At 44.8% G+C, this 14,221-nt stretch overlaps 1 protein-coding gene across 3 annotated transcripts in view; it reads right to left on the bottom strand.

Annotated features, from left to right (window-relative positions):
- LOC138786841 (zinc finger protein 585A-like) overlaps positions 1 to 13,288 on the bottom strand; it is a 28,205-nt gene extending 14,917 nt beyond the window's left edge. Inside the window, exon 1 of one of the 3 annotated variants that reach the window (XM_069963913.1) lies at positions 11,182 to 13,288. In XM_069963913.1, coding sequence (XP_069820014.1) covers positions 11,182 to 13,216 — 2,035 coding nt within the window. In that variant the 5' untranslated portion in view covers positions 13,217 to 13,288. The remainder of the gene's footprint in view (positions 1 to 11,181) is intronic. The other 2 variants (XM_069963912.1, XM_069963911.1) reach the window with 2 other exon arrangements.
- Between the last annotated feature and the right edge of the window lie 933 nt (positions 13,289 to 14,221).

Here is a 14,221-nt window from a genome sequence, read left to right as displayed (position 1 = left end):
CTGCTGTGTGTAATATGGAGAGGAGAGAGGCTGCTGCTGTGTGTAATATGGAGAGGAGAGAGGCTGCTATGTGTGTAATATGGAGAGGAGAGAGGCTGCTGCTGTGTGTAATATGGAGAGGAGAGAGGCTGCTGCTGTGTGTAATATGGAGAGGAGAGAGGCTGCTATGTGTAATAGGGAGAGGAGAGAGGCTGCTGCTATGTGTAATATGGAGAGGAGAGAGGCTGCTGCGTGTAATAGGGAGAGGAGAGAGGCTGCTGCTGTGTGTAATATGGAGAGGAGAGAGGCTGCTGCTATGTGTAATAGGGAGAGGAGAGAGGCTGCTGCTGTGTGTAATATGGAGAGGAGAGAGGCTGCTGCTGTGTGTAATATGGAGAGGAGGCTGCTATGTGTAAGGGAGAGAGGCTGCTGCTGTGTGTAATATGGAGAGGAGAGAGGCTGCTGCTGTGTGTAATATGGAGAGGAGAGAGTCTGCTGCTGTGTGTAATATGGAGAGGAGAGAGGCTGCTGCTATGTGTAATAGGGAGAGGAGAGAGGCTGCTGCTGTGTGTAATATGGAGAGGAGAGAGGAGACTTCACCTCATGGCAGTCACCATGTCATCTATCAATCTATTGCTGAGGTAAACTTGTAACAGAATCCTGGCTCATTGAGACCCCGCCCACCTGTAGTATGGCTACTGTAGTGTATATGTAATCCAGGACTACAACTCCTATCATGTACATGTGTACTGGGGTTTGTAGTGCTACAACAGATAAAAGTGTAAAAAAAACTAGTTGATTTGATAACAAAACTAATTGGCAGACACTGAGCCACCATGCTGCTTAAAAGGACATTTGTAGTAATAGAGACATTACCTGCCTATGGGTAGAGTGGGTGGAGCTACAGGCTTGCAGAGCTGTGATGTCACTGCTGACCCCTGTGACCTGGAAGTTCTTTATGTAAACAAACACAAACCCAAAAAGCAGCAACAGAGGAGGAGGCCCGGGGACACAGAGGCGAAAAAAGGTGAGAGAAAACCACTCAGGGAAAGAGACAGATAACAAGTTATTCACATTTCCAATAAGAAAAAAATGTTGGACAACCTCTTTAAGGTAGCTGAATTATTCTATGTGTGCATAATGAAGTATTGCTTGCTAGCATATTTTAATATACAGTAATACCTCGGTTTTCGAACGCTTTGGAACTCGAACTGCTTGGTATTCGAACGAAAATTTATCCAAAAGTAGTGTTTGGAATTGGAACTATGCTCGGTTTTCAAACGTTTTTGCGAGCGTGGATGGTGGGTTGTACCTGGCGAGTTAAGCAGTAGTTTAGGCTTCACATACAGTACAGTGCTGTATAAGACTGCTGGAGTGCATATACAGTGTAGTAGTAGTACAGGCAGTGCACCACCATCTCCCATACATTACAGTGCTTGGATGGGGGGGGAACGCTATACAGTAAAGGATGGGTGAGGAGTTGGTGACTACTGTACTATAATTGCTGGTTCTGATGAACATTTCTTATGTTTAATGTCCTGTACAGTATAGTGCTGTTCTGTACTGTACTGTAGTGATTATACTGAGCACTTGTCAGTGTAATAAATGAGGATTGTAGGTAATTATTGGTGGCTGCTGGAACCAATTAATCACATTTACATTATTTCCTATGGGAAGACACTGCTCGGTTTTCAAACTGCCTTCTGGAACCAATTAAGTTCGAGAACCAAGGTACCGTTGTAATGTCTGTTACAGATGTCTTCTATGGATTCCAGCAGGGGGTCCCGTGGAAGTAAATGCACTTTTAAACACAACCTGTCGTGTATCCGGTGTGGTAAGTCGAGGATAGTTCCTCGCACCCTATTTTCTCCTCTGGATCTAAGGGGTCTTGTTTGCATGCGTTTGTTTACAGATAAATCTTTAAAGCAAATTACTCTATGTTGTGCCAGGAATGTCGCAATTCCTTACTGAATAGGGATGAACCTTCCATCCAGGATGTGGTCGTCTGGGTAAAAGACTTTGTGCAGCAGTCCATTGGAGAACTTACGGACTCTATTAAAAATAAGTCGAGAAAAAGTGCAAGAAGGAGAATAAGGATTATGGATATGATCAAGGCAGAAAATCTTCTGTTCATAGTAAGAGATTTAAACTTATGTACAACATAAGAGATGATCAGTCTAAGGAATGGATAGCACTACCGAGAGAAGATGTGGCTATTGCCAAACTTTCCAAGCGTAATCTGGTACTAGCAGAGGATGGGTCCAGTCTAAAGGACCCAATGGATCGTAGGGTGGAAGTAGCCCTTAAACGGTCCTACTCAGCTGCTGCTGCTCAGACTTCGGTGTCAGTCTTTGCCTTCGGAGTGGCCAGATCGCTTAGAAGGTGGCTGGCTAAGTCTCAGGATAACTTAGAGAAAGGAGAAAAAAGGGATGATATACTCGCCAAATTTAAGAAAATAAATTTAGCTATTGACTACCTTTGCGATGCTTCTTCACAGCAGATTACACTGGCATCCAGAACCATGGCCCTTTCTACTGCAGGTAAGAGGGCCCTCTGGCTGAAACCTTGGATGGGATAACCCGTCCAAGTAGCATCTCTGCAACCTAGAATATAAACCCGGGAGGTTGTTTGGTGCAGAGTTAGATAACCTAATGATAGAATTATCTGATAAGAAGGGAAAGTCCCTTCCTCGGATCACTTCAGCCAGGAGACAGTTTAGGACAGTGCTTCTCAAACTGTGAGGCAGGCCTCACCAGTGAGGCACCCCCTAGTTGTTGGTGAGGCCCAGCTGGGGAGCCAGTTTTCACAAAGCAACTATAATCTGTTTAGTTCTTTTGCTGTTTGCAAAAATCTCCATTATTATTTTATTTATTTATTTTGTACTTGCTTTATTAGTATAAAGAGCTTGGGAGATTGGTGAATAGTAGCCCTAGCATTATTTTCAGCTTTTAAATGGACTTTCACCACAGATAGTGAGGCCCAGGCATCCTCTTGGTCAGTCTGGTGAGGCCCAGGCATTGCCTTGGTCTGTTGGGTGAGGCTCCAGTAGAAAAAGTTTGAGAAGCACTGGTTTAGGAAACCAAGATCACCACCAAGAGGAAGGCAGTCCAGGTACTCCAACAGGGGTAGAGAGACCTTTTCTCGTAGAAGGGGCACCTCTAGGCAGGTCAAAAGGAAGGAAACAGGAAACCTGATTTTTGACTCCTCAGTTTTGCCGGTCGGCAGTCGGTTGACTGTTTTTTTGGGAGATCTGGGCGTCTGCAGTCCAAGACCCCTGGGTCGTAAACCCCTATCCGTTTTGGTTATTCTCTTCCTTTAAACCCTCTTCCTTTAGAAAGATTTTTGATTTCAAAAAGGTTAGAAAGCGGAAAAAGAAACATTCTAGAGCAACAGGTCTTGCATCTAGTAAAAATCACAGCCTTGGAGGAAGTCCCTCCAGCAGAAGAGGGGAAAGGAGTATATTCCCAAATTTTTTGGTCCCAAAGCAGTCCGGCAAATGGAGACTAGAATAGATCTCAGGTATTTGAACAAATGTATAGTCACCAAAAGATTTCGCATGGAGACAATAAAATCTGTCAAATCAATAATCCTGCCTGGAGACTTCATGGCGTCCCTGGACCTCCAGGACGCATATTTCCATGTACCAATCAATCCCTGCCACAGGAAGTATCTAAGGATAGCACTACACCTACAGGGAAAGGTCAGGCACCTTTAATTCAGAGTGCTGCCTTTTGGCATAAGTACAGCGCCATTGGTCTTTACCAAAATAGTCTCAGCAGTGGTAGCTGTTTTGAGACTACAAGGGATAAGCATAGTCCCTTATCTAGACGACTGGCTAATCATGGCGCCTACAACAGACCTCCTTTGCACGCAGACCAGGATTGTCCTAGATTTCCTCCATCAGCTAGGCTGGGTGGTGAATCAGGAGAAGTCAGACTTGGAGCTGTCAACATCCAAAGCTTTCCTGGGATTCATCATCGACACGGTCCAGATGAAACTCTACCTATCCATTCAGGGGAAGAACAGGATCCAAATGGGATGTCAGTTTTTAAAAACACCACGTCAGGTTTCATTGAGAACTCTAATGAAATTCTTGGGGCACCTTTCATGGCACCTCAGGCATCTACAACAAGAGACTCTCAGGGTTTGGAGCAGAGATCTAGCAACCCTGAATCATACTCATGTCCTGTCTGTAAACACCAGACTATCTCTCAGATGGTGGCAGGAGGTGAAAGATGGGATGGATCTTGTAGAACCAGTTTGGGAGGTGATTACCACAGATGCCTCAGGGACAGGCTGGGTAGCCCATCTTCATCAGATGCAAGTTTCAGGATTATGGACCGTAAAGGAAAAAGACCTGTATTCCAACGTAAAAGAGCTAAGAGCGGTGTTTCTGGCACTAAGACACTTCGAGCAGGTACTTTACCGCAAGGTGGTGAAAGTTCAAACAGACAATATAGAGTGCGTTTGGTATATCAACAAACAAGGAGGCACAAGGTCCCAGACCCTTCTGAGAGACGTGGAGAGGATCTTTGTATGGGCAGAAGAGAGGATAACAAAGCTATCTGCAATACACATCAAGGGCACCCACAATGTGATGGCGGATCGTCTGAGTTGAGGGCTTACGGTTCCAGGAAAATGAGCACTGAACAAGAGGGTGCTCAGGCAAATAGTAGATCGCTGGGGATCTGATGGCAACCAAACAGAACGCCAGGCTGACCAATTTTTGTTCCCTTTACAGGGAAGACCATCCCCTAGCAGTGGATGCCCTGTCCATCAAGTGACACTTCCAGCTGGCATATGTATTTCCACCAATTCCTCTAATATCTAGAGTATTAGCAAAGATCCGCCAGGATCAGACAAATGTGATAGCCATAATTCCCTTCTGGACAAAGACGTGCTGGTTCCCACAACTGTTGAACATGAGCAGGGGAGTGTATTGGAGATTACCAATGTTGAGAGACCTGGTGTCTCAGGACAACCAGTTGTACGAGAGTCTCAAGGCCTTCAACCTGCCAACCTGGAGATTGATCGGCCCGTATTGAACACTTTCTCAGGTTCTCTCTCAGAAAGTGTTGGAAGCGTTGTCTCACTCTAGGAGTGTTGCAACCAACCGCTCCTATAACAGGATTGGTAAAAATCTTCCAGACCTGGGCTATTTCTCACAAAATCAATCCACAAAGTCCATCAGTGGCGCAGATTTTGGACTTCCTGCAGGAAGGTTTCGACAATGGTCTAAAACCCAGCTCGATCAGGGTTCAGATTGCGGCCTTGTCTTCCTTGCTAAACAGAAGACATCTACAGGAGAAGGAAGTGAAAGATTTCACTAGGGCAATTGATCAATTAAGACCTACAATAGTTAGACCTGTACCACCTTGGGACCTACCCTTAGTCCTGAAACAGCTTTGTTAACAGCCCTTTGAACTTCTGGATTCGGTAGAAACTAAGTTTCTCACCCTCAAGGTGGCATTTCTGTTGGCTGTCACTACAGCCAAGAGGGTAGGTGAGCTTCAGGCCCTGGCAGCTGGTGAACCTTATACAACTTTTCTGGAAGACAAAGTCATCCTAAGATATTTACCGGCTTTCCAACCCAAGGTTTCTTCCTTTGCAAATATAAACCATTCCATCCTGCTTCCGATTTTTGCTCCAGAGGGTCTGGAGGAAGGAGAAGACTATTCCACTCTGGATGTGGTCAGAGCAATGAGGATATACCTACAGAGAACTTCTTCCTTTAGGATAGAAGATAACTTACTGGTCCTGTTCCATGGGAAAAACAAGGGCAGGAAGGCCTCAAAGCCATCAATTTCGCGCTGGATTTGCGACTGCATCAACTTGTGTTAAACCACGGCAGGAAGAGAAGCTCCGGACTTCACCAAAGCGCATTCGATCAGAGCCGTTTCCACCACCTGGGCAGAAAGATGCTCTGTTCTTTTGGACTCAGCTACTTGGTCCAATTCACTCACCTTTGTGAGACATTATAGAGTTGACTCTCTACTCTCACAATGTTTGCTGGAGCTATATTAAGTTCTGTTACAGCATAAGACGATAGGGAAGTTATCATTTATTATAGTTTCACACAAGATGTGTATGCTGGCACTGTCCCCAGTTTTAGGAAACCAAACTTGGACCTCACCGTGACTCTCCATTGGTTTGTGTAACTCTACCGTAGGTGGTGCTCAGCTTGAGAAAACAATCCAGTAAAGTCTTTGCACAAAAGGATAAGATGAAGTGCGGCAGCTCACCAAAATCGGTTAAAAGATGCTTTATTTGGACATAGAAGGCATCAATAGCAGGTACTATCCACAAGTAAACAGAGCGACGTCCGTTTCACGTATAAAACGCTTCTTCTCGTGAGCCAAAAAGGCTCCAGGGCGCCCAAGAAAGACCAACAAGCCAGGACCGTCTCTTAAAAGTGTTTCAGCTGCGGGATCAGGCTACCAGCAGTGCAGAGCTTGCTCAGGAATAGCAGCGGGCAGGTGTGAGGGCATCTGCACGCACTGTGAGGCTGAGACTCTTGGAGCAAGGCCTCGTCTAAAGGAGGGCAGCAAAGAAGCCACTTCTCTCCAGAAAAAACATCAGGGACAGACTGATTCTGCAAAAAGGACAGGGAGTGGACTGCTGAGGACTGGGGAAAATCATTTTTTCTGATGAATCCCCTTTCTGATTGTTTGGGACATCTGGAAAACAGCTTATTCCGAAAAGACGAGGTGAGCGCTATCACCAGTCTTGTCTCATGCCAACTGTAAAGCATCCTGAAACCATTCATGTGTGGGGTTGGTTCTCAGCCAAGGAAATTGGCTCTCTCACAGTCTTGCCTAAAAACACAGCCATGACTAAAGAATGATACCAGAATGTCCTCCAAGAGCAACTTCTACCAACCGTCCAAGAGCAGTTTGGCGATCAACAATGCCTTTTCCAGCATGATGGAGCACCTTGCCATAAAGCAAAGGTGATAACAAAATGGCTCAGGGAACAAAACTAAGATTTTGGGTCCATGGCCTGGAAACTCCCCAGATCTTAATCCCATTGAGAACTTGTGGTCAATCATCAAGAGATGGGTGGACAAACAAAAACCAACAAATTTTGACAAAATGCAAGCACTGATTGTGCAAGAATGGACTGCTATCAGTCAGGATTTGGTCCAGAAGTTGATTGAGAGCAGCCAGGGAGAATTGCAGAGGTCCTGAAGAAGAAGGCGAAACACTGCAAATATTGACTTGCTGCATTAATTCATTCTAACTGTCAGTATAAGCTTGTGTTACTCATAATATGATTGCAATTATATTTCTGTATGTGATAAGAACACCTGACCAACACACATAAAAACCAGAGGGCAGCAGATCATGTGAAAATATAATATTTGTGTAATTCTCGAAACAAATGACTGTACTATTGGGAGAGAGCACAGGGGGGCTATATACTACAGGGAGAGAGCGCACAGGGGGCTATATACTACAGGGAGAGAGCGCACAGGGGGCTATATACTACAGGGAGAGAGCGCACAGGGGGCTATATACTACAGGGGGAGAGTGCACAGGGGGGGTAATATACTACGGGGGAGAGCACGCAGTGGGCTATATATTACTGGGGAACAGCGCACAGGGATGCTGTATACTACTATGGAAAGCTCGGACCTTCACCTGACAATAGACCACGGTAAGTGGACCTTCACTAAATGTTGTTGAGTACCCCTGATCTATAGGATACTGGAAGAGAAACAGGAGGTTAAGTGCAGCCAACCAAGTGTGATGCAGAATTGTTATAGGTTGTAGCCTAGTTTGAAGAGATGGGTTTTAAGGTTACTTTCAAGGACAGGTGGATGAGAGCCGGATGTGTCGGGGTAGAGAGTTCCAGAGTATGGGGGAGGCTAGCTTTGTTTTGTCCATGCTGAGCTTTACAAAGTGGGAGAAAGAAGAAAGATATGGCCGATAGACACTCTGGAATCCTGGATAGCAAAGAGGTGAAAACCGGCCCAGAGGTAGATCTGAGTACAGAGTACAGAGCCTTGGGGGACACCAACAGTAAGGGGACGAGGAGAGGAGGTGGTGTGGGAGACACTGAAAGTGCGGTTGGAGAGGTAAGAGGAGATCCAGGAGAGGGCTGCGCAAGTGACGCCGAGGGATGAAAGAATCTGTAGGAGAGAATGGTCAACTGTGTCGAAGACAGAAGATAGGTCAAGGAGAAGGAGCAAAGAGTATTGGTGTGAGGCTTAGGTTATTGGCCATTTTGGTGAGGACAGTTTCTGTAAAGTGGTGGGGGTGGAAGCCGGATTGCAGGGAGTTAAAAAGCGAGTTGGATGAAAAGTGGGAGGATAGATCAGGATAGGCAAGGATGTCAAACCTAGGCCCTCCAGGTGTTGCAAAACTACAAGACCCATCATGCCTGGACAGCCAAAGGTTTAGCTTTGGCTGTTCAGGCATGATGGGAATTGTAGGTTTAAAGGGGTACTTCGGCGTGGGGGCACTTTTTTGATGGGACCGGGGAGGGGGTGGCTGAGGAAAAAGACGACCACTCACCTCCCCGGTTCCAGCGGCGGGTTCAGCATCGCGGCGCTCTGGTCCCCGGCCGCTTTCTGGTGTCTGACACCGCCCGAGACGCTACGTCTCCGGTCCGCTCAGCCAGTCAGTGAAGGAGGCGGGATCTGAGCGGACTTGACACGGATCCCACCTCCTTCACTGAGTGACTGAGCGGACCTGAGACGTAGTGTCTCGGTTGGCGTCAGACACCAGGAAGTGGCTGGGAACCAGGGGCCGGAGCGCCGCGATGCGGGACCCGCCGCTGGTCCTATCAAAAAAGTGCCCCCGCCGGAGTACCCCTTTAAAACAGCTGGAGGGCCTGAGTTTGACACGTCTGGATCATGGTAAACATGAGATTGGCAAATTCTCCACTGGCGCCCTGTGCTCTTTACAGATGAGACCAGGTTCACACTGAGCACATGTGACAGACGTGACAGAGTCTGGAAACGCCGTGGAGAGCGATCTGCTGTCTGCAACATGCTTCAGCACAAGCGGTTTGGCAGTGGGTCAGTAATGGTGTGGGGTGGCATTTCTTTGGGGGGCCGCACAGTCCTCCATGTGTTGCCAGAGGTAGCCTGACTGCCATTAGGTACCGAGATGAGATCCTCAGACCCCTTGTGAGACCATATGCTGGTGCAGTTGGCCCTGGATTCCTAATGCAGGACAATGCTAGACCTCAGGCTTTGAAGCTATGGACTGGCCGCCCGTTCCCCAAAACTGAATCCCATTTAGCACATCTGGGACATCATGTCTCCTCCATCCACCAACATCACGTTGCAGCAAACTGTCCAGGAGTTGGCAGATGCTTTAGTCCAAGTCTGGGAGGAGATCCCTCAGGAGACCATCCGTCACCTCATCAGGAGCATGCCCAGGCCTTTTAGGGAGGTCATACAGGCACGTGGAGGCCACACACAATACTCAGCCTTTTCTTTTTACTTGGTTTGACCCCTTAAGGACCAAGGACGTAAATGTACGCTATGGTTAAAGGCGTTCAGAGGGGGGTCGTGTGGCAACCCTGCTCTGAACACAACGATCTCTTACGCTATTGTGAAGGTGAGATTTGCTTTTCATCTCCCTTGTTCCCAAGTGACTATCCCTGTCCAAATTAAGTAAGCTGAGCGCTAGCGACGAGGACATGACACCAGGCAAAAAGACGGTATAACCTCCTCTCTCAGCTGAGTTAGGAGTGTGCACTCACGCTTTATTTGGTTTCACATGAAATTATATAAGCTTAATACAGGTGGGGTTTCAAGTCACAAGACACATACATGTCACACTCTGATTGGTTACTCCATAGATGGTCAGTAGATTCCTGTCCTGCACAGTCAGGCGGGCACAACGTGATGTTTACCATATATTGTTTATATAACAGTCTCATTCTTATGTCTGTGTTATGGCTACGATGTAGGTTCATGGTGCTTTTCTCATCGGCAGGCTGCCAACATTTCTCTCGTTCTTCTAGAAGCAGTTACAAAGCTAAAGCCATTTTAAGGATTACAATGTTTTAACCCAAAGTAATAACCACTTAATGGCCAACTTCTCACTATCTGCAGCCCGGGACCACGGCAATTAACCATTTAAATGCAGCTGTCAAAATTGACAGCTAAATTTAAATGGTTGCTTTCCCCCATCCCTGGTCTTCTAGTAGGAGGACCGCCCCCCAAAAAATGTTCTAATTTTTTAAAAGCAACTAAATAAAATAAAATAAAATAAAAGGTACACAATTTACATATTGTTGCAATCGTATTAACTAAAGGAACATGTACAACCAGTCAGTTCTACCCTAGGGCGAACAGTGTAAACACGAAACCTCTCCAAATTAAAAAAAAAATTGCTTTTTTTTTCCAATTTCATCACACAGTTAATTTTTTTCTGGTTTCACAGCTCATGTGAAAATTGGCCTGGTCCTTAAGGGGTTAAAGACATTACAGCAAAGTTGGATCAGCCTGGAGGGCGTTTTCCCACTGTAATCCAGGCCGCCATTGGGTAATACATGGGATTGCCAGTGATGATGTTTGTGGGATTTTGTTGTCAGCACATTCAGCTTTATACAGAACAAAGTATCACTGAGAAGATTTCATTCCCTCAGATCTAGGAGAGGTTATCTGAGGGGTCACTGTATTTTTTGAGCAGTGTATGTTGATAGAATTATTTTTCTTTTTTATCCAGGCTTTAGGATTGTTCCCTTATGTTTGTAGTCACTGTTTCCATATGATGAATGGAATAAAGGTCCAGCAGGTAGTATGACACCATCTCCTGCACACAACACTTCTATCCTCTTTCCCCTCCAGCTGCTCCTCTCTATTACTTCCATCCTCTATGTGTCTTATAGTGTCCAAAATATGTTATTTGTGGTCCATTAAAGCCTGTATGTGTCTATGGAGGACACTGGGGGAGGGGCATGGGCACGGCCAACTTATGGACAGAATCACCACAGAGCAGGACGGCACAGCCTGGAGGAGAGGAGCCTGATTATAGCTCTATGGGGTACACAGGTAGCTGCTGTCAGGAAGTGCAGTGAGTACAGTAACTAATACTATTCACAGAACTATTTTACCATAAAATGTGGATTTTCCTTCATAATCATTTAGAATTCTTTATATTCATTTACCTCATTGTGGCTCCTCCCTTTTAGTTTTTCAATTGAAACATTTCCCACATTCCGAATGTGAAAATGGCTTCTCACCTTTGAGAGTTCTGTGATGGTCAACAAGATCTGATTTCCGATTAAAACATTTCCCACATTCCGAACATGAAAATGGCTTCTCCCCTGTGTGAATTCTCTGATGCTTAACAAGATCTGATTTATCATTAAAACATTTTCCACATTCCAAACATGAAAATGGCTTCTCCCCTGTGTGAGTTCTCTGATGCTTAACAAGATCTGAATTCCGATTAAAACATTTCCCACATTCCGAACATGAAAATGGCTTCTCCCCTGTGTGAAATCTTTGATGCTTAACAAGATCTGATTTATCATTAAAACATTTCCCACATTCCAAACATGAAAATGGCTTCTCCCCTGTGTGAATTCTCTGATGCTTAACAAGATGTGATTTATCATTAAAACATTTTCCACATTCCAAACATGAAAATGGCTTCTCCCCTGTGTGAGTTCTCTGATGCTTAACAAGATCTGAATTCCGATTAAAACATTTCCCACATTCCGAACATGAAAATGGCTTCTCCCCTGTGTGAAATCTCTGATGCTTAACAAGATCTGATTTATCATTAAAACATTTCCCACATTCCAAACATGAAAATGGCTTCTCCCCTGTGTGAATTCTCTGATGCTTAACAAGATCTGATTTATCATTAAAACATTTCCCACATTCCAAACATGAAAATGGCTTCTCCCCTGTGTGAGTTCTTTGATGCTTAACAAGAGCTGATTTTCCAGTAAAACATTTGCCACATTCTGAACATGAAAATGGCTTCTCCCCTGTGTGAGTTCTTTGATGGTAAATAAGAACTGATTTCCCAGCAAAACATTTGCCACATTCTGAACATGAAAATGGTTTCTCCCCTCTGTGTGTTTTCTGGTGCTTAACAAGATCTGATTTATCATTAAAACATTTCCCACATTCCGAACATGAAAATGGCTTCTCCCCTGTGTGAATTCTCTGATGCTTAACAAGATGTGATTTATCATTAAAACATTTCCCACATTCCAAACATGAAAATGGCTTCTCCCCTGTGTGAGTTCTTTGATGCCTAACAAGAGCTGATTTTCCAGTAAAACATTTGCCACATTCTGAACATGAAAATGGCTTCTCCCCTGTGTGAATTTTCAGATGCGTAACAAGATGTGATTTCCGAGTAAAATATTTCCCGCATTCCGAACATGAATATGACTTCTCGCCTGTGTGAGTTCCCTGATGCAGAACGAGATCTGATTTCCGAGTAAAACTTTTTTCACAGTCTGAACACGAAAATGGCTTTTCCTTCATGTGAATGTATGTATGGTTAAGAAGAATTGATTTCTCAGTAAAACACTTCCCACATTCCGAACACGAAAATGGCTTTACCCCTGAGTGAATTCTCTGATGCTGAACAAGATTTGATTTCCGAGTAAAATATTTGCCACATTCTGAACATGAAAATGGTTTCTCTACAGTGTGAATTCTCAGATGCTTAACAAGATATGATTTCTGATTAAAACATTTCCCACATTCCAAACATGAAAATGGCTTCTCCCCTCTGTGAGTTCTCTGATGCGTAACAAGATATGATTTGTCAGAAAAACATTTTCCACATTCTGAACATGAAAATGGCTTCTCCCCTGTGTGAGTTCTCTGATGCTTAACAAGATCTGATTTCTGATTAAAACATTTTCCACATTCTGAACATGAAAATGGCTTCTCCCCTGTGTGAATTATCTGATGTCTCTTAAGATATTTTTTATGAGTAAAACATTTTTCACATTGTGAGCATGAAAATTGAGACTTTCCTGTATTTTCTCTTTGATGTTCATCGTCTTCTCTGTAAATGTCAGCTTGCTGTGATGGAGCAGAAGATGGGACTTGTATAACAGGATGAGATGAGAGATCTTTGCTGTGAGGGGCTGAGGGTGTATCTGGGATAGTGGACGGCTCCTCATATGTATCTTGTGTGATATGATCCTCTGAGGAGATCTGATGTCCCCCTGAGCTCCTGGTAGAATCATCTGCGAAGGAGAAAACACCATTTCTCTGATTTCCCAGTAATAGAAGCTTAAACATATTGCAGACATGGAAAGTTACTCTTTTTTATGTAACATAATAAGAATGATCAGATCTGTTCCCATCCACAGGAAGTGTCAGGGAGAAGAATCTAGAAGCTGGAGGACGGGGAGATGACGTCCTTAGTAGTAAAAATAAAAAAATCTCTTCTAAAATTGAAAAATAAAATAAAAAAATTCTATAAAATAATAATAATATTTATCTGTATAGCGCCAACAGATTCTTCAGCATTTTTTTTTTATTTTACACACAGAATACAGAGGTTACATTTACAAATTATAGTATTAAATGATTCAAATATATAAATAAAGATACAAAGGGAGTGAGAGACCTACTGGCAAGAGCTTACAGACTGGGAGGACTGGGGGGGGGGGGGGCTTTATTTGCCGATGGTCCAGCCATTATACATAGAGCCAGAAAGTGTCTATAAGTAGTGGCGTAGCCACCATAGAGGCAGGGTAGGCAGTTGCTATGGGGCCCGGGGGAGAAGGTAAGAGCGTGTGTCCTTCTGCTTAACCCCTTATGTACTGCAGTGTGTAAGTGACCCAATGTTTACGTACATGCTGCAACAAAAAAAAAGGTTAACAAAGACAGAGATCTCTCCTTCACTGCACTGATAACCTCTGACCTCTGTTCTCCAGCTGGCAATCAAGTAGGAAAGGAAAATGTGCAGAGCTCCATGCAGAGGGCAGGGGTTATCAGTGCACCAGCAGTAAGGGTATATTCACACGAATGGACTCGTAGCGAAATTCTAACTGTGAGTCCGGCAGGTCCTGGCAGTTCCCACACACTATATACTCGCTGCGGTCTGAATGACCGCAGTGAGTATGTAATTCTGCCGCTCTTAACCCCTTCTGCTCCCCCGCTGTAAGCATACATTACCTGACCTTGCTGCACGGGTCCGGCGTCCTGCTCTTCCGTCCAGCCAATCAGTGGCTGCGGCTGGGCAACACACTGATTGGCCGGGTGGGAGAGCAGGACGCCAGACCCGTGCAGCGAGGAGAG

Source organism: Dendropsophus ebraccatus, chromosome 3, assembly GCF_027789765.1.
Source record: "Dendropsophus ebraccatus isolate aDenEbr1 chromosome 3, aDenEbr1.pat, whole genome shotgun sequence".
Lineage (NCBI taxonomy): Eukaryota > Metazoa > Chordata > Amphibia > Anura > Hylidae > Dendropsophus > Dendropsophus ebraccatus.
The sequence above is the reverse complement of the archived record's forward strand: the minus strand, read 5'-3'. Positions and strand labels throughout refer to the sequence as shown.